The sequence below is a fragment of the Lagopus muta genome, chromosome 7, assembly GCF_023343835.1.
Source record: "Lagopus muta isolate bLagMut1 chromosome 7, bLagMut1 primary, whole genome shotgun sequence".
NCBI lineage: Eukaryota > Metazoa > Chordata > Aves > Galliformes > Phasianidae > Lagopus > Lagopus muta.
The window spans coordinates 4,773,729-4,794,764 of NC_064439.1; the positions used below are offsets into that span (position 1 = coordinate 4,773,729).

The window sequence follows — 21,036 nt, forward strand, 5'->3', positions numbered from 1 at the left end:
TGCTCCAGAAGCAATGTCCATCTCTTCTCCAGTCATTGCTCTGAAAGACTGTGCTGGGAGCACGGACACTTTGTTAATCCCAAACAATACAGAAAAAGGAAGAACAGAAGACAAAAGTTTTACAGAAAAGAAGGGTAAGGAACTGAAGCCGCATCTCCTGCAAGCTAAGCATGCAAAGCAAAAGGACAGCAAGTTGCTTCTCTTTCCTTGTACTTTTGCTGACAAAGAGATGAGGGTCAATGTATGGACACTCGGAGGAACTGCCAAAACAGCTGGCCTTGAGTTACTTGTAAGAGGAGGGGGACAATATTTGCCACTCTGGGGGCCCTTTATATCCTTCACTTTCCGTATCCTACTTCCCTTTCATTAACAAGTGATCTCTGCAATGTGGCATTCAGTCACACTGAATTACTGTATCCCACTTTAATTGTCTCACTAAGTCACTACTGTTTACTGTCAGATGAGAAATGTACTGAGCTGTTCATAGTTCTCTGCATATTTGCACACAACACTGCTTGTCTGCAGAGAGACCAGACCTCCAGCCCAAGCCCAGCCAGAGCTCAGCCATGTCTGGTCAGCACCTTGCACAAACATACAAAGGTCCTGACCCCAGGACTGCACTGCTGGGTGGCTGCAGTGAGCACATGGGGTAAACTGGCACGATGTGCTGCTTCTCTCCCCGGTTCTGCCCCAGAAAAAGCACTGTAGTTGCTTTTAGCTTCACCATTGGTGACTGATGCTAGTGGTAGAATCAGGACCTTTGTAATTATCCCTGGATTGGGAATACCAAAGGTTATCCAGTACCCTTATCACTGATGGATGCTTTCACACAAGGATTCAGCACAGGTCCTGTTGTTCTGTGCCTTCTTAGCCCTGACCACATTGCCCACTCTTCTCCCCATGCCTGAATTACCCAAGCTCTCAACTGCTGACTCCTCATCCATTCTCCCCTCTCCCTGACTTGCTGAGCACATTGTTTAACTTGAGATCTGCTCTCATTGCTGGTTTGTGTCACCAACTGACAATACACAGTGCACAACTGATGTTACAAGTTGTTTGGAAATATCTTTTAATAAAAGGTCTTAACCCAGCCTTTCTGTATAACCAACACAGCTAGGGGTGCTGATGTAAATAGAGTGATCTGTATTTACATTCCTTCCAGACGTCACAAGCAGGTCCCTGCAAACTATTTTTGCAACCAGTTCCTACTCCTCATGCCATTACAGTGCCACTAAATTTGGATCGGAGGCTTTCAACGCTTCCACCTTTGCATTTAACATATGCTGTGGAGAATAAGGTCAGTAGTTGCTAGAAGACAGCCTATGTTGAAAACTGCCCCAGAAACTCACGTGGTGGCCTGATTTTAAATTAAATTAAATTAGGAAAAAAAAAAAAAACAACAGGCAGTTCTGCAATCAAAATGACTTGTTTTATGGGTTGAATGATTTTGATAAAAACTAATGAGACCCACAGACAGACGGTTTTGTTTCCACAGCTGATGGCTGCCTTGCATAACAGATTCACATCAGCAAATATTTTTCCAGGGACAAATATGTGTCTGAGCACGAAGCAATGATCAGACCTAGAGAATGCACCCAACCAACCCCAGGAGGAAGCTGCTGGTGCAGCCAGCTGCCTGCTGCGTGTATGCAGGTTGCTGAGAGTTACTATTGGCTTTTGGCACTTATCAGATCCACGGGAACAATTTAAACTTTTCACTTCTTGACATGAGTAAGCTCAGAAATATCACATCCCTTCTGTTCTCCTAAAGGCAAGGTGAGGAAATTAATTAAATGGAGGGAATCGTTCATCCATCCACAAGAACAGCATGGGATGCTCGTCAAGTGGTGTGTTAAGGGTGTTACTAAATGTCACAGGAACTCAAAAATGAAGGGAAAGGTTTTCTGACAAACACTGGTAGGAGGCTATAAATATATTTTTAAATTGTACTGTGTTTAAGCCATATAAAAACTGGAACTGGGAAGGACTGGAACAAATTCAGTGCATTTTTAATACTGTGAATTGTCAGATCCAAATATCGATTTTACGCCTTCATGCAGTATTACAATCTTCATTTAAACAGCTGTGCAACTGAATTTAGCTCACCTCTGTAAATTGAGTCATAGAATCACAGAATTGCTTGGGTTGGAAAGGACCTGAAGGATCATCGGATTCCAACCCCCTGCCACAGGCAGGGCAGCCAGCCACTAGATCAGACTGTCCCATCCAACCTGGCCTTAAACACCTCCAGGTAATTTGCTCCCAACCTGATTTTTTTTTTAACCAAAACAGAGGGGAAGAAAAAAAAAAGCCACAAAAAAAACACAAAAAAACAACAACACTAAATAGCATTCTGGCTAGAAATGGGAATATCTGAGCCAAAACTCATAAACTTGTTTCTTGATTGCACGGCTCGTGACTCACAGAGCACCCCCAGTGAGTCATCCCCTGCGCAGCGTGCGATGGTCGCTCATGGCTGTCATGGGAAGCATCACCTCTCTGAGCCTCCAACAAACAGAAAGAGGTTGCAGGAGGTAGCAAAGCCCCTTCCCCTTCTGAGCCCTGTTATAACATCCCTGAATCGTACCCACTCAGGCAGCCTTTTCCCCGTGCCTTTCAGTTCTCTGGTTTTTCCACCAAGCGCTCATCAGGATGTTTCACTGGAAAGTTTTCAACCATCCCTACAAATCCTCAAGTTCAGGGAGTTTTTAAAGGGATCGAGTCTGGCTCAAGGGAGCTCACAGTAGGGATTTCAGCTGGTTTAAGAAGAGTTCCAATGATCAATTTCACTGAAAGCAGCACATGGCATTTTGTTCTTTCTCATATAGAGGTGAGACCTGATGATCTGACCAAGCTAAGCAAGACAGCGTTACTGATGGGTTGCTGCTCTTTGAATGCAAATCCCTGTACCCCCAATGGCTTCCTTCCCTCCCACTGCAATGATGTTCAGGAGGGATCTGGCACTGATTGCACCAGCCATCCACAAGCTACCAGGCGCAAGCCGTTTCTATTGCCCCCCAAACTGCTAATTTTGCCACTTGAACTCTGTTGTTAGAGGCTCTCCTGTGCCTAAATAGAACATACTGAAAATTAGCAAATTATAGATAATACAGAATAAATGGATTAAGTCCTATTTATGCAGCAACCATGCTGGAATGGCAGCCTATTCCCTGGAAAGCCCCGTGGGTAACAGAGATATCAAGACAGCATCCAATCTGAATTTCCAGTTGTTTAAAATAAAAGACAACAGAGGAAGGTAATGGCTGTACACCACGTATCTCATCCAGGCAACATCTGTGCCTGTGACAGCCCTGATATGTTGCTGTTTTTCTTAAATTCATTCAGCTGAGATTTTTTTAATCTAACTCTAGAGATCCCTGGTTTTATCTCCTACAGGCACCACCACACAATGGTTTACAAACAGCCTTTCTGCTTGATTATAGGAACAGGAATAACAGGAAACTGACCAAACACAAAAGTATAACCCTTACCCTATCCAGACTTTGCTCTTCTGAGGTGCCTCCATCTTCCTGCTGTGAGCTCTGCCGCAGATAAGATTAGACCTGGTGCTCAAATCTCCCATTTTCCACTTTGCTCATTCTTTTTCCTTCCTAAAAAGGCAGCTTATCATCAGTTTTACAAAGGCTTTGCACTGGAGTGCAAGGTTGCTGTCTGTTAACAAGGAAGGGTAACCTTCTGGAGAGACTCGCCTCGCAGTCCCTGCCTTTTGAGTATCAAATCAACAATCCTGCACTCTTCTTCTGTCTTTTGACCACCTGCAAATCTCAAGCCAAAAGTGAAGGCAGCTGTAGCAATAGAACCTGCCAGAGGTCACAGCTTGAAGCTGGGATAATCCCCTCTGTAACTAAACACAAATCAGGTGAAATCAGAAGCCCAAGAAACGAGTTCAAACACAGCAGTCACACTGATAACTTGGGGATGGAAGGTCTCAGAGGACAAACAGAAAGAAAGGGGAAAACAGATAGTCTTGAGGTTGTGGCTGGGGGCTGAGCATCAGTCCAGTGCTCATTTCTCCTGATCACTGCCAGGTTCAGGCATATCCACAGTGCTTTTGAAAGCACTCCAAGGTGGCCCTCCATGTTCCCATAAGCTTGCATCACAACTGCCAGCAGGAAGTGCATGCCCCTTCAGGAGCATGTGGGATTGCCCCAAGTGTGGCAATGCTAGCTGTGCCCAGTTAGCAAAGTGTATCTTGATTGGTGTAAATCCACATCCACACTGACACACTCCCAGCCTGTGCCCAACACCCAGCTAAGAGGAACACAATATATAATCAGCAGTGGAGAGAATAGGATCAACCAGAGCCTCTCCAAGCAAGCCTCAATGCCCATGCAGCCACGGCACAAGGATCCCACCCACTCACTTTAGGGAATCGGATGGGACTGGGACAGCTGCTGAAGGTGCTCTCAGACTCTATAATTTGGAAACTGCTGGCTCAGAGCACAAAAATTAAAGTTCCAAAGTTTCCATTCTTCTCCATTCACACCCTTGTTTGTTTTGTAGCAAGACATAATCTGAGAAAGGACTTTGCTTTTATATGAGACAGAGCTCAATGGCACAGGCATTCCTTACAAGCAAATGTTCCCTAGGGCCTTTGCATTAATTGTTGTCATTATGGGTTAATGTATTGGTACCTAAGCAGTTCAGCTGAGCTCAGGACACACAGTAAGGATTAGGTTTCTAATCCAAAGCCTTTTATTGCTGGATAGATGAGCAAAAAGGAAATGTGTGGGGAATGAACTGCCCAGGGTCACTTAAGAAGAGTTTGGTAGTAAAGCAAACATATTTTGCTTTTCTGCCTTACTCCTCATTATCATCTATGGGTTGTGGGAAGACTCTTCATGTAGTTAGTTGTGACTGTTACAAAAACAACTGTGTAAACAGTGCAGACAGTATTTCACATTTCAAGATGCTATAAAATATGCTACATGTTGTTCATTTACCTCTTGGCTTTACCAGACTGTGATTATCAGGGACAGAGCAAATATGTCAGAAGAACACCAAATGAGGTGGAAAACAAAACAAATAGATAGATAGCCTGCCTGATTCTACTTTGACATCATGACCAGGAGCTCCTGGTCCCAGTTATGGCTCCAAGATGGGTGATGTTGGTATAGATAGGCTTTCCTGTGCCCATACATTACTGACTGTCATATCCGGGCTTTCTGCAATGGGGGCAGATTTTGATTTCCCAAGATAAGGATGGGAAAAGGTTTTCCTTCCCAAAGATATCTCTTGACAGCCCTTGAATCTCCACATCTCTGTGGTTTCCTCGTGAGACATAATTACTGACCTGCACTGCACAATGCATTCACAAAGGCTGTGCAAAGATAAGAGTTGTCCAGACTGACTGCCAAAGTGCACCATACCATGCCATGGATGCTCAACCTATGTCTCACACTGAGCACTAGGGCATTAGAGAATCAAGTACAACCACAGAGACACCTGAGTAACCTGAACTTGTACTTTGGGGAAGAAATAAGCCAGGCAGGGCTGCTGAACCCAGTATAGCCAACTGTCCCATTGTGATAATCCCACACAGCAGTGGGACAGCTGGGTGCCAACTTCTGTTGGTGTGCTTTTCCCTGCACTTCCATTGTCACACCATGCCATGTCGCACCCTGTGGTTCCTGTTGTTCTGCCCCATGACAATTTTGAGCAGTAGCTCATGAGCTTGGGAAATGTGACCATTCCTGACATTCCTGATTCTTCCCAGCTGTGTTCAGAGCAGACAGCGTAACTCAGTGTATGATACAGGATGTGTGAAGGATCTGGTCTCATGGTTCCATGTCATTATGCTCACTGTGCAATGGTCCTGGCTCTGGTTCACCCCAAGAACCCCTGGTTCTAGTTCATAATGGTCCTGGTTGGCCCCAGGCAGTCAGTGCCCTATGCCTGTGATGGTAAGAACTTTACTTACAGATCTGTGAGTCTGGAGACCTCAGCATCTTCTTTGATTCCTGCCATATGGTTTTGCAGTCCTCCTGGAGCTTATAAAACCGCTCCTTCCTCCAAGAGCTTGACTTCACTTTTAGCAGCTGGCTGCCTTTCAAGAGGAACTTCAGGTCCTTGTCATCTTTCAAGCCTAAGGAGAAACAGTAGTGGTAATGCCACAAGAGTCAGCAAAAGAAACAGTCATAGAGACAGAATTATTTGAGTGAGAAGGGACCTTTAAAGGCCAGCTAGTCCAACTCCTGTGCAATGAACAGGGACGCCTACAGCTTGATCAGGGTGCTCAGAGCCTGGTCCACCCTCTGTACATACAATAATAATGTAAATAGGTTTTTCACTGCCACAGAACAATAGTGAGAGACAAAAACAAACCACCTGCAGTGCAGCCAGCTCTAGGGAGAACAGCAGGGTAGAGGGACCCAGAAATCTGCTGTGTCACATTCTACGTTCATAAAAGAGACTGTAGCCTTGTGGACTTCTCAGATTGAGTCCGAAGACTTAAGTATAATTAGAATCACAGAATCATAGAAACATAGAATGGCCTGGGTTGCAAAGGACCACAATGCTCATCCAGTTTCAACCCCCTGCTGTGTGCAGGTCACCAACCAGCAGACCAGGCTGCCCAGAGCCACATCCAGCCTGGCCTTGAATGCCTGCAGGGATGGGGCACCCACAGCCTCCTTGGGCAATCTGTTCTCAGGTGGTTCACAAGCATAAAATATCTTCTTCCCAGCAGATATAATTAGCATGCAAAAGCAGTAAAAAGAACAATACAGCGGTAAAAGCAGAGGAAGGAAAGTTGTGTAACTTGTAACTGGAGTACTGTTGTGACTTTTGAAGAGATTTCAGCTTTATTCTGAACAAATTTCCTTCACAGAAACAGGATACACACAGTGTCTCCCTTCCCTCTCTGAAAGGCAGTCCCCTTCTGGTCCCAGGAACTTCGGAGATTAACTCTGGGCTAAGGCTAGATCTTAGACTAGATTCAGGAAGGCACTTTGATATCTAGAGGAGAAGCAGGCATGTACTGAGGCTTTGAAAACACACATTTTCCATTCTGCCTGGTTTTGAAGGTCTCAGCAATAGCTGACTTCTACATACCGACATACCTTGCAGATTCTGTGCCTCAAACAAGCCATTAGTTAGAGATCAAGAGTGGGTGAAGTGGCAGAGGTGGGCAAGAGAATGAAGCATGAGGAACACACCCTGGGCTTTCTGTAATAGGCACCTTGCCTATTAAACCTCTGTCATTGCATCAAAGGCTTTTACTCTGTAGTACTGAGCAAGCACATCCCAACTCAGCATGACTTTTGCCAACCTTATCATGACAGTGCAGATGAGACTCATTAATAACTATTTGGCCACTTGCAGCCACCCAACACTCCCATCACAGGAAATTTCCCAATGCTCACAGGATAGAAATCCAAGTAAACTGATTTATGCAATAACATTTACACTGCAGTGTGGCATTTTTCCATATCACTGTCTTTGCCCCTCTCTGGAAGACATTACTGCCCTGAATAGCTGCTATTTGAACAAGGCAAACAAATAAACTACCAAGCATTACTTGAACTACCAAGCCTAGGAGACCCAAGTTGCCAAACCCCAAGTTCCTGATAATTCATACACGAAAGCTAAGTGCCTGGGGCTGCAGAGCACCAAGGTGGATCATAATGGTTGTAGCAAAAAGCAGCGTTGTGTGTTTTTAGTTAGAACAGCTTGGCCTAAAGAGCGTGTTTCAGGCTGGGAAAGAGCCTGACAACTCTGACAGTGAGAAATATAAGGGTGTCCTGTGCTCAGCACAGCTTTGAGCAGCTCAGGCCACTTCAATTGGGTTTGCCAACACCAAGGAGCAGGTCTGGGGCTGAGCCCAGCCGAGCCATCCAGAATTGAAAGCACTATTGTGGAAGTTGGAGATCCTTGAAAGGTTGCTGTGGCCTCTTTGCCTCCTCTACATTCAATTAGCTGTCTCAGTAATTAAGTGCCTGCTCAATTAATTCCCTCTTGGGTTTCCTGAGGTTTAGACATACCCATGGGTCTACAAGAGGCCAGATTGCCAAGAAGAAGGACACCACAAAGGCCTCACAAAGCCTTGGTATCCTGAGCAGCAATGTTCAGGCTTCTTCTCTGAGATGGAGGTCTTTCAAGAACAGAGGAGATGTCACAGATTTGAACAGACTGCCCAGAGAGATGTTGGATGCCCTATGCCTGGAGACATTTAAGGTCAGGCTGGACCAGGCTTTGAGCATCTGATGGAGCTGTACATGATTCTGTTCCTTACAGAAGAATTGAACTAGATGTCCTTTAAAGGTCCCACCTCAAATGATTCTATGATAGGCTTTGCTAACATTGCCATGGTAGCCCTCACGATTCCTGGAGAGGGAACAAAGTTCCTCCTATGTATTCACCTACAAAATTTCTGTTCTGGCTCCCAGACTCACTCTGTCCTCCCTCAGACCCCAACCATGCAAGGCATCCTTGTGGGACCATGAGGAGGACATGCCATCCTAGGGTAAGCATGAACAGGAAAGCAGGAAAACCACCAATTCCTTTGGGTGCTTAAGTGCATAAGCATGTTACGAGAAATCCATTTTAACTGTGACACGTTTTGTTACACTACTGCATGCAGTATGTATCACACGTCATACTACCTGGGCAAACAGCTGCATCGGTCTCATACAAGGAAATCTGCATGGCCACTAGCAGAAAACAAGGGCAGGTTTGTCTCCTTCAGGCTAGATTCACACAGGTAAGGTACAAGATGGAGTGCAAGTGAGAAGGAAGTAAGAGAAGCCAGGGAGGGGATGGAGAAAAGGTGGCTCTGTGACAGAATTACAAAGTCGTAGGGGTTGGAAGGTACCTCCAGAAATCCCCCTGTCCAACTCCTTGCTAAAGCAGTTCCCTGCAGTACATCACACGAGAAGGTGTCCACGTGGGTCTTGAATATCTCCAGAGAAGGAGACTATCACCTTTCTGGGAAGGTGGTTGCAGAGCTCTGTCACCCTCAAAGTAAGGAAGTTCTTGGGGTTGGCCAGGGAAGGACAAGAGGGTAAGATGAATGCCTAAGAGCACAACAATTCCTTTAATGTCGGGGGCTGGAAGTCTTCCAGGGCCCTTCAGATATAAAGCAGTCACCCTGGGTTGACCTCTGCCAACGCTGACCCAAAGGCTGGATTGAAACACCCAGTGGTGTGCCCAGGGGAAGGAGGGCCAAGCAACCCAAGTCAACTGAGTGAGCACACATTGCTTCAGGATGGCTCTGTATTTGTCAAACAGTATCTCAGACAGCCAAACTGTCCTGGAAAGTGGGCCGGGGGGGGCCTTGTCTCCTATGCCTGGTCCTAAGCACTGTCACAGATTCTTTAAACGGCCTTGGTCAAGACACTGAGCTTCTTCATTTCTATCCACGAGGCAGATAATGTTTTGTTAGGTCAGAGGAGTACAGCATCCTCTGATCTGCTGATACAGGACCACAAATGCACCCTGATGTGTCAGTGGGACATTACTCTCTGTCGTTTATTTGAATTGCTTTCCAGAAAAGATTTAAAAAAAAAACAAAACAAAACATATTTTCCCAGCAGAGCTTTCCTTCATTTCAGTTTTTATGCCCAAACAATCCCTGGGGATTTCTGCCAAGTATCCCCAGGGAGCTGATGAGGTTTGCTCTGCAGAACTCTGTCTCACAGCAATGGAAACTTCTATATGAAAGGAACCAGAGTTGTCATATACACATGTCATTTAAAGCTTCCAAAAACACTGTGCAGCGGAACAGGGATATTGGTTTGCAATTATATAACAATGTAGGGCAGGAGAAAAACAATTGCCACACTGAAATCAATGTCCAAATCATGCCTGAAATATGTGGCAGGGCTGTATCTTGCTCAGAACCTGCAAAATACCAAATACACACTTGTCACAGAAAATTGCAGTATGTGTTTCAAGGGTCAGGCCCCAGTCCTCAAACAACATCAATCACATATTTTCTAAACAGAATATACTCAGTGTACGGTACAGTTTAGAGGGAAAACTGCATCTGACAAAGGTAGGAAAGCCTTAGGCATGCTCAGCACTGCAGCCAGCATGAAGCTTATGTCCTGCACTGTGAAGCTGTAGACACCAAGAGATCAAAAACATTAAGGTTGGTATAATGCATCTAAGGAATACAGCAAGTGGAGAACACAACAACACAGCAGCTGTCACAGCAGCAGCCTGACTCCAGCTTCACTAAGGAGGTGGTTAGGATGATGTTTACAGGTGACAGCAACAATCTGTAGTGCTGTGTTGCTCACTCTCAAACCTGCTGATCCGATAACATTAATTACGACTGCAATAAAGCAGGTTTCCTCCTCCTGCTTCTCTCTCCCATCTGCTTGATTAGATTCCAACAATTCCAGTGGGAAAATGGCTGTTTTCCATTTCCACCTGCTCTCTGCAGCCACGTAAATCAAGAACTTGTATCAACATGGGCTGTCCCTCCAGAAAGCAGGAACCAGCCATGAGTTCATAGCCACAGGAGTTATGAAACTCCCTGGATTTCCTGTCTCTTTTCATCTGGTGAATGCAAACCTCTGAGTGGCACCACACCACCCAGAAGCCCTAAAATCAGGCAGGAAAGGGGCCACCGCCATCCTCACACCAGCGACAGCTCAAAGCCCAGCAAGAAAGGTTCAAACCCACCCTTTGCCAGAGAGGTCCCGCTTTCTTTGATGCCTCATACGAAGCGGTCTGCACATCTGGAAGGCGGTTACAGGCAAAAGAAAGGGGAAAAAAAAACCTCAAGAGTATAAAAATAACCTTGGAATTGCCTTTAGGGTGGAGTGCTGCTTCTGCGCAGGGAAAAGAGGCAGAAACGAAGAGGCTGCCAGCATGTGGAAGTGCTGAGGGTCTGGCCAACGTGTCCCTTACCCAGCCTGATGCCATTCAACGCGGCCACTCTACGGCTCTGCTCCCGCAGGATGTTCTCCTGGGACACGCTGCGCTTGGGCTGCCTCCGGATGCACTGCATGGTCCAGCGTAGGGCTCGGAAAGAGGATCCGAGCGCTGGGAAGGACGAGGGGCCCCGTTGGCCCCGAAGGGATCCCTGCTCATCCAGGAGCCACAGGCGTGCGCGGCGTCAAACAGGGCTCCAAGAGGGGAGAGGAGGCAGCGGGAGGCAGAGAAGGGCAGAGTCTGGCTGGGAGGTGGGACTGTGGGAAGTCTCCTCCCGCTTGCTCATCGGCCGCGTGTGTTGGATGCAAAATTACACCCATGCGTCTGCCGGCAGCTGCTTGAGTAGAAGGAGCAAGTTTTCCTGCGTTCATCCACCACTGGGATTTTGTGCATCGTTTGTAAGGGTCCCAGATATTGCTTGGGGCTCCAAATCAGTGCAAAAGTCCCCTCGGCTCAGCCTGCCCACCAGTGCCTGGCTCCACCCTTTCTCTCTGTGCAGTTCCCATTGACATATAGAGAAGAGGAAGCTGGAAACACCTTTTAGCCAAGGCAGACGTAGCCCAAAAGCTGCTTGGAGACTGCTGTAATGATCTTCCTTTTCCACTTAGAATAGAATTTTTCTAAGGCTCTGGAGAATTTCCTCTCTGCCACCGTTTACCTGCATGACTTGAGTGAGTCACTTACCCTGCTTTTCAGCATAGCTGTGGTTTTATTCTTGTAATTCCTATTTACAGGTACAGGGATGAGCCCCCAGCAGTGCTTTAACAAGTCACTGATTACACAGATTCAGAAAATAATTCAGGCTGGAATGGACCTCTTTCAGGTCTCCAGTTCAACCACCCACTCAAAGCAGAGTCACCACCAAATACTGATCAGGCTGCTCACACCTTGTCCAGGTGAGTTTTGGGTTTCTCTTAGGATGGAAGCTCCACAGCCAACTAAAACCCCTGTACAAGAGCTTGGATCTTCTCATAGTGAATAATTTTTTCCTTATGACCAGTTTAATTTCCTTTACTGGTTCTCATGTCCATTGTCCATTGCCCAGCAATGGCTGGGGCTAAAATCCACCTCCTCCCTAACCATGACTCCTTCTGCAGTGAAATGCAGAGCTGTGCTTACTAAGCTCTCCCATCCTGAATGCATTTACAGACCTTGTCAGGTTTTCTTTTTTTTGTCATTGCCTTTGCAGTGCTGCTGCCCTGATGATAATGCAGGGAAACAGAGCCAAGCTGCAGTGATTGCTCCTTATTGCAGAACCAGCATCTGCCCAAGAAACTTAACAGCTAACCACATCACTGTCTCTGCTGGAGATCCAAGCTCCTCAATGCAGTTTGTATTAGGTTTTAGAAGCAGATTCTCATTTCAGGTGTCTGGCACCCCAGTCACCCTCCTTTCCATGCATTTTGAGGCAAGCCCTATGAATACTCAGACCAGCATGGATGACGTGACCAACACAAGGACATCAACAGACTCAGTTGCTGAGTTCTGTAAAACTCATTGGGAACAAGGCAGAGATACTTTAAGTTCTTTATAGGAGAGTGGTTAGGCCCTGGAACGGGCTGCCCAGGGAGGTTGTGGATGCCCCGTCCTTGGATGTGTTTAAGGCCAGGTTGGACGGGGTCCTGGGCAACCTGATCTGAATGTGTATGTTTGGTGGCCCTGCTAGGCAGGGGGGTTGGAACTACATGATCCTTGGGGTCCCTTCCAACCCGGGTGATTCTGTGATTCTGTGATTCTGTGATACTGCATGGCCTTGAGGAATAGTACCAGTAACAGCCTATTTACACATTGCAACTACCAGCCAGAGAAGGCAAAGGAGAATAAAGGTGTTTCATGGATGGGACAATGCTGAACACATTAGCTAGGCTGGCAGGTGACTGAGGAAACACCATCAGCCTCTTGTGAGCCTCCTCCACACACAGGGGCTGGATGTTGAAGCTGCAATCAGCAGCGCTCCCCTGGGAGCCGGGGGCTTTGCCCTTGGCGGGGAGGTGAGCACCATGATGTAATGGCTAGAAGATATTTATTAGCTAGCAGACCCTGAGCACTTCCCATATTTCACATTGTACTGGGGAAGACTGATCTAATTATGGAGTCATCTCCTGTACTTGCTTTGGCAAAACTGTTTGCTTCTGACTGCTCTCCAGTCCGGCACCAGCCGGTGTCCCGTAGGGGTCAATCTGGGAGCCCACTGAGCCCCTCCACTTCATCTTCTCATTAATTCTTAATAAATGATGCCAGCAACAGCATCACTCAGAGCCTCCCAGACTGTGAACATTTTATTACATTCATCCCTGCAGTGTGCACGTGGGCAAGCAGAGGATCAGCACTCGCTGAGTTTAGCACCTTCCCCAGAACAGCATGTCTAAGTTCTGCTGGTGCAAGGACTTTAAAATAAAATTGACAACATTGGGCCAGAAGTGCCATTGGGAAACAACAGATCTGGATGTACTGTGGTCCTGAGATCATCTAAAGACATTGCCATATCTCACAGGCAAGCTGCGAGGGATGAGTGGCACTGTAGGATAAAGAGCACTGCTTATGGATATTGCACAGAGCTGTGTCACATTCTAGCACCGAAGGAAATGATCCTGAAAATGGTTTCAGGATAAATTCTCCGACCCTTATTCATTGCAGGTAACACCTGACTGAGTATGAAGCTTGTGAACACTCAGCCTGCAATTTTACCCGTATGACCAATCCCACTGAAATCAATGGCATTTGTCACATGAATGAAGTTATTCATGTCCCTGTACCCAGGATTGAGGTTTTGCTAATCATCCTATCGATTCCAGCTGGATTGCTCACAGAGCAAATGGAAATTGACGTGAATGAGGATGTCAGAACACGGTCCCAAAGACAAAGCAAAATGCTTCAATATTCAGGAAAAAGACACTTATAGAAAGGCTGGACAGACTGGTTGGAAACAGGCTACATGTGAGAACTATTAATTCTGAGGCTGCTCTTCAGGCAGTTTTCCAAAATGAATTAATCTTCATCACATCCCTATACAAAGTTGCTAAGGAAGCTCCATTTCCACTTCACCAAGGAAAAAGCAGGTGGTCTGGGGGATGGAGCTCATCACCAATCACTGCTATCCTTGGGCAACATCAGAAGTGGCACAGCCCTAACACTGATGTCTCTTTATACCACACTGACACAAATGACATGACAGAAGTCAGTTGCTGATGTGCCCAGACTTGTGGTAATTTGGGACTGGAATGAACATATCCATGCTGGTGATGACCTCGCGCTTCCCCATTACATCATGCACATGATGTAAGTTGTGCTGCTATGACTAGTAATGCCACACATTCACATCTCATTTCACGAGCAAATTTTCCCACTAATGAGGTCAAAGGTTGGGTCTTGCTCTGTATATGTTACCAAGAAGAAATGAGGTCTATTTTACACGATGCTAACTGTCATTTCAGCTTTCCTCTCAGGCTTACCCACAGAGTGAATGCAATTCATCAGAATTACATTTCAGAGAATAATAGTGCAATCAAAGTATCACTGTTTACTAATGAACTGCATTGCCTGTCCTTGCACATTCCTAGCCCTCACCAAGAGGGAGACCATCCCAAGTGGACTCAGAATCAATGAGAGTTTGGAAAAGTCATGTTTTAGTTGGTCTGCAGTTACACGTCAACCTGCCGTTGTTTGTTAGCTTGATGGAGTCCTCAGAAGCTGAAGTTCCTGGTGGATAAAGGCTGAGGATTGCGCCAGCCAATGGCTCCTCTACACCAACTGTCCCCTTTTCACTCCCTCTGGAGAAGTGGGGGTCAGGAAGTGATTACTGGGACCAGAAGCATCGGTGCATTGCTGGCCAAACTGCTGCTCGGTGACAGTGGCTACATCTTCTGTGCATGTGGTATGTACCAAGTTCCACCTTGTGGTCACACTGAGAATGGGCTTCTTCAGGAAGCTGGCAGCAGCATCACTGAACCACTTTCTCTTCCTTACACTGGCTATTCTTTCCCACTTTGCTTCTCTTCCAAGGAACCTTGAGAGGTCCTGCTATGCAGAAGCCAGGTGATCCTAAAGCTTCACATAGGAATTGTTCCTAAGCATCATACTGCATCTGTCATCATATTGCTGCCTAAAATCTTCTTCCACGGGCATCAAGAATCCATACAACATGCAGGTTTCCGGTGCACTGGGATCACTGCTGACACCCTGCCCAATATTTCTCAGACTCGTTTCTCCCTGTATCCTTTGAGAGGACAATTTCCCCTTTTCCAGCTCTCCTCCACTCAGTCCTCACAGCCAAGCCACCTTTTCTTCATGGCTTCCTGCCAGTCTGGGTCATTCAAAGACAGCCTGGATCCATGCGCAGTACTGTCTGTGACCCATCAAAAGCTGCTGCTTTCTTCTTGTACTTTCAATGTAATCCAAATAGAACTCCTTACTAAAGTTCTTTGCATTCAGGAACTCAAAACCAGACTAAAAATTTCATAGAATCACAGAACCATTAAGGTTGGAAAAGACTTCTAAGATCATCTAGACCAACTGTCAACCCACCCACCATGCCCACTACTATGACAATCCGTGCCACGTCTCCACGGCTCTTGAACACCTCCAGGGATGGTGACCCCACCACCTCCCCAGGCAGCCTGTTCTGTGCCTCACCACTCTTTCTCAGAAGTTTTTCTCAATGTCATAAAATCATAGAATGGCTTGCATTGGAAGGGATCTCAAAGATCATCTAGTTCCAACCCCTCTCCTATGAGGCAAGGTTGCCAGCCACTAGATGAGACTGCCCATCAATCACAGAATCACAGAATCACAGAATCACCCGGGTTGGAAGGGACCCCAAGGATCATGTAGTTCCAACCCCCCTGCATAGCAGGGCCACCAAACATACACATTCAGATCAGGTTGCCCAGGACCCCATCCAACCTGGCCTTAAACACGTCCAAGGACGGGGCATCCACAACCTCCCTGGGCAGCCCGTTCCAGGGCCTAACCACTCTCCTAGTAAAGAACTTCCCCCTAACATCCAACCTAAATCTTCCCTCCTTCAACTTAAAACCATTTCCCCTAGTCCTGCTGTTGTCAGCCCTTTTGAAGAGTTTACTCCCCTCCTGGGTGTAGGTTCCCTTCAGGTACTGATAGGCTGCATCAAGCCTGGCCTTGAACACCTCCAGAGATTGGGGCATCCACAGCTTCTCTGAGCAACCTATTCCAGTACCTCACCATCCTCCAAGTGAAGAATTTCTTCCTAACATCTAACCTAAACCTTCCCTCTTTCAGTTTAACTCCATTTCCCCCTTGTCCTCTCACTATCTAACTAAGTAATAATTTGGTCTCCCTCCTGTTTGTAAGCTCCTTTCAAACACTGGAAGGTTGCAGTGTCTTCCCTGCCTTCCCTTCTCCAAGCTAAACAATCCCAACTCCCTCAACTTTTCATAAGAGAGGTGCTCCAGCCCTCTGATCATCAACCTGAACCTGGTGAAGTTTAAAGTCATTACCTCTTGTCCAGTGATGAGAGGCTTGGTCCTATGATCAGAGTTTGGTTTGGTCCTTCCACAATGACACACAAGCAGATTTGGCTGTAGAGAGGCACTAAAACAATCATTGGCTTGAAGTAAATTACAGCTTTTCCAGTAGCTGGTGTGAAGACAGTGGGAGGAAAGTAATTTAAGAGAAGAATGACAACTTGATCGATAGGACCAGCAGCAACAGCTTACTTGCATAATTCCTAAGCCACGTTTCTGATGAAGATGTTCTCTTCATAAAAACCAAAGTTAATTGTAGGTGTGTCCCAGCTTCATTTTTTAAGGACACTTAACAGCTTTTCTCAACAGTTTCTTCAGAAGCTGAAATATCCGCCCCAGTCGAAATACAGGTCACTCAGATCATTCCACAGCAGGGCAAAATTTGTGCAATAATTGCATTGCAGCACCGAGTTATGCAAAACTAAGGGGAAAAAAACAACAACTTTTTTTTTCCCCTACGTGGTTTGTCTGGAATTTCAGGACTCTGTAGCTTTAGTCAGAAATAGGCAACAAAACTTTGTGTTTTTGTCAACAGGAGGCTTAAGAAGGCACCCAAGTGAGGGGCAGCCCAAGGTGTGCAGATTTCTCCACACATACTGTCCAAATTGACTCATTAAGGTCTGGAATTATCTCAGTTTAGATGAAACTGTGCCAACATTTTCTCTACCTGCATAAGGAAAAAGAGAAACCTTCATGCTTGACCCAAGGTCTGCAGCCTTCCATTCTGTAGGCTTGATTAAGGACTGAGACCCTCAACCCATGGTAAGGACTTGAGGGGTGCATGGCCTGGGGGTCTGTCTGACTGCATTGAAGTATCTACAGTGCACTGAGCAGGCGGACAGGAGACTCATCTGCCTACACCCTATAAGCCTGAATTTTCTTGCAGGTACCTGCATTTAGCCAGCTAAATCTCACCCTGGATGCTCAGTTCAACAAGTACTGATCCGTAGCATTCCCTGTAAATACATGTTTATATATTTTGATCTCCCTGTGAGGGAAGCTATGGTTTGCTCCCAAAACATCAACACCTTTGGCTCCCAGAGCTGCCTATCCAGTTGGCCCAGTTTCCTGACCTTGCACAAGCGCTTCCCCACACTTCTCTCTTGCTTTTCCCTTCCTTTCATCTCTACTACCTGCTGTCCCACCTCCCTGGACAGCCTGTGCCAGTGCCCTTCTCTTTCTGAGAAAAAATTGTTCCTAATATCCAACTTGAACATCTCCTGGTACAATTTAAGGCCTCTCATCCTATCACTGCTACCTCAGACCTCTCATCCTATCACTGCTACCTGGGAGAAGAGGGCTATCCCCAAAGGAGTAGTTTTACTAAAAAAAAACATTTCTCAGACTGGAAATTTAGTAGCTTTTGTGTGAGAATAATCATAACTTCTTAAGACAACTTTTACTCATCCAGAAAAAAGAAAAGTTGCACGTTCAAGGCACTGAGTAGCGCCAGCATGATGAACTCTCTTGCACTACTAGCAAAGTTACAGCTTAACAAGCTCCCGAATAACGCACCTGGTGTAACTCACACCAAACCGGGTGTGCTGGGCACATTTTGTTTGTAGGAACGCAGATCAAAGCCACCACCTGATCCCAGCTGATCCCTGGCCGCACCACCTCCACCCACAGAGGCTGAAGCCCTGGAGGAGCCCGCTCAGCACTCCCAGCTAAAGAAGGGCAGGTGGAGATGATTCATTTGGCAATTTACATCCAGCAGTTAGTCCAGCTGACAGGAGAAACAAGGAAACGGCCTGTTTTGTAGGATTTTACAAACCCTGCCCTGCTGACTCCCACCCTGGGTTGTGGCAGAAGGCATCCCTATAACGGGGCTCTGGCATTCTGGGCACAATGTGCACAGTGTCTTGTATGAAGAGGTCAGTGTATAAGAATAAGACATAGCACAAATTAGCTATTCTACGATTCTGTGTGAGCACAAGGACTCCCAGTTCAGAAACATGCCAGGTTCATGAGGCAAAACAAAAGTTATTAATAGCCTATGGAGCCCAGCAGAGACTCACTGCGTAACAAATGTAGATGAGCCTTTAGAAAAGAAGCAACAAGTAGCCCATACAGTTGAATTAAACCCATAATAAGAGGCAAAATAAGAGGCACAATCCACAAAATCACAGTGGCTTTATGCTGGGAGTACAAACAAGGGGAGCATGCTCAGTTTCTGCTCCAGGACTCAGATCTCCATCCAAACACAGCACAAACAGCACTCCACAAACTTTTCAGAGCCCTCATTGACAGTAATGTCCACTTTCACTACTGGAAAAAATCTCAGCTCTGACTGCCAGATATTGTACTGAGACAGAGCCATGTGTCCATGGTTAATTCTGATACAGAAAACACAGTCATCACTGTATCTCTGTTGGACAGAAAGAAGTGAAGTTTCAGCAGAGGGCCATAGATAAACATATGCATAACTCACAGCATCTGAAACATTTCTAGCACACTGAACAGCACAGATCTGATCCTGCTAGCAAACCAACCTGTGAGCAACACTTCTTGTTTAAGCAGTCTGGCATGCAGAGTGACTTTGGCACTTGTGCACATACGTGTCAAGGAATTTCAGTAAATACATTTCTGAAAGCTTGGCTTATTCACCACGTGTGTACTTTTCTGCCCAGGACAAGAAAACAGATGAACAGACACTGAATTCTTCTTGGTCCCTAACCCCAGAAAGCAAGTCATATTCACTGAAAAATGACCCACACACCAGAATAAGAAAGCTTTTAATAGTTCCAGATGTGTTCCTTAACTTTCTTTCCCCAGCGGTTCTATAATGAATGAGATACCTACAAAAAGTTCAACATTAACCTCTGTTTCACCTTCCTGTCTGATTTCTGGGATCTGGGATAATCAGCCTGGGAGGAGTTTTCTCTTATTTTACCTTACGGTGGTCAATCACTGATTGCTCTATTAATCTGTTTTCATTTATAGCTGCAGTCAGCAGAAAGAAAGCATCCATCTCATGAACTAAAAATAAGTACTGTAGATTTTTCCCATTTCAAGCTGCAGCTAGCACAGTCCTGAGCTGTCGCTGCTCATCGGAATGAGTGAAGCACAAGAAAGATGTAACAAATCAATGTACTAAATTCAGCCTAGGAAATAAGAGATGTTTCATTACTCTGTCTGTCAGACAAGCCTAGTTTTGGCACTGAGACTTTTCAAACCTCACTTGCTGTCAGTGCAGAGAGGATTTCTTCTTTTTGTAGAAACATATTTCACTGAGCATTTACAGAGCCTTGGGGGCAGGCTCAGAGCAAGGGGATTGATCCCAGCTCTGCTGCCTACCCCAGAGCCTAGAGACTTGATCCAGGGAGCATCCATCCCACTTTCTATTTCACAAAAAAAGGAGGAGGAGATTTGGAACAACTTTTCTGGACTCACACACACTTACCACCCAAGACTTATCCTACCAGCATAGCTAGCTGTATTAACAGAGAAAAATCTGTTGTCTCCTGTAACACAACTAAACACTGCGTGACTTGCAAACGACAGAGTTGCAGAAGCAAAATGAGGAGGGAAGAGAGAGGAGGAGACAAGAAAGCTCTTGGAGGGCTGAAATGCAAGGACACGTCTACTGACTTACTGTTGCAACCGAGGAAACTGCCATTCGACTCCATGGCCGCCAAAGAAGGCGACGTGCAGCGGCAGAAAGGGCTCCGGGAAGCTGCTGTGCCCAGATGTTAGCTTGCTGCGGGTGGAAGCCAGACCCGGCAGGCTCCCTCTGCTCCCCGCTCCAGCGATCCCCAACGTCAGTTCCCTTTCCCTTGGCTGCAAAGATGTCTTCGCTATGACTCCTCATTTATTTCTCTGCCGCATCCACGCACCCAGTGCATTGACTGAAGCCAAACGCTGAGCCCCAGCGCCGTGCTCGCCCTGGCTCCTCCCCATTAAATCTGGCCGTCATCGCTGCCCAACCTCCTGCTCCTGCAGCTCTAAGCTGTGCCTCTGTTCTGCTGCTGTCTCCAACACGCTCTGCTCCTTTCCTTTATGCCTTCCAGAAGACTCCGAGCGCCCAAAAAGACCCCGCAGTCTGTAAGTCCAAGGGAAGAGCCCAGAGGTGGAGGCAGTGCCTGGGTTGAAAGGGTTTGTGTGCACTGCTGGGGACTTATTTCACGACACGACAAACACAGCAGCCAAACAGCAGGTCAGAAATCGCCAGCACAGAGCTGTAACCACAAACACTCGCAGAGCGGGAGCTTAAAGCAGAAGAAAATTTGCAGCCTTCTCATTTGATACCACGGAGCAGAAGTAGAAAAACCTCCTCGCTGCCTTCAGGCTTTTACACAGCTGTTTTCCTCTGCCCTTCCCCCCTCTCTTCATTTAGATGTATTAAAAGGGTGAAAGGATAATGCAGGGAAAAGCAGGAAGGAGAAAGAAATGGAATCTACAGCGGGGAAAGTAAAGCTTCTACTTGAATGGTAAAGGGAGGTTTTCAATCGTTGTTTTGTTACTGTTTATTTTTGTTTCTGGTTGTTTAGGTGATCTCTACGCAATTGATGCAGCTGTCAGAAGCTTCTAACCCCTTGTTTCTCAGCAGCTGTGAGCCTGGCAGCTCCACTGACAGAAGGAAAAAGTCCCTCTCTGAGTGAGACAGATCTGGGATGCACATGGTGATAAATCC

At 46.3% G+C, this 21,036-nt stretch overlaps 1 protein-coding gene across 3 annotated transcripts in view; it reads right to left on the bottom strand.

The window, feature by feature from the left end:
* The window catches only part of PLCD1 (phospholipase C delta 1), a 51,656-nt gene extending 31,015 nt beyond the window's left edge, over positions 1–20,641 (bottom strand). Inside the window, exons 1-2 of one of the 3 annotated variants that reach the window (XM_048951712.1) lie at positions 19,999–20,641; positions 5,942–6,106 (exon numbers count right to left, since the gene is read on the bottom strand). In XM_048951712.1, the coding sequence (XP_048807669.1) occupies positions 5,942–6,106; positions 19,999–20,032 (199 nt within the window). In that variant the 5' untranslated portion in view covers positions 20,033–20,641. Of the gene's footprint in view, positions 1–3,491; positions 3,749–5,941; positions 6,107–10,878; positions 11,133–19,998 lie in introns of those variants that run through there. The other 2 variants (XM_048951711.1, XM_048951713.1) reach the window with 2 other exon arrangements.
* Positions 20,642–21,036: the final 395 nt, after the last annotated feature.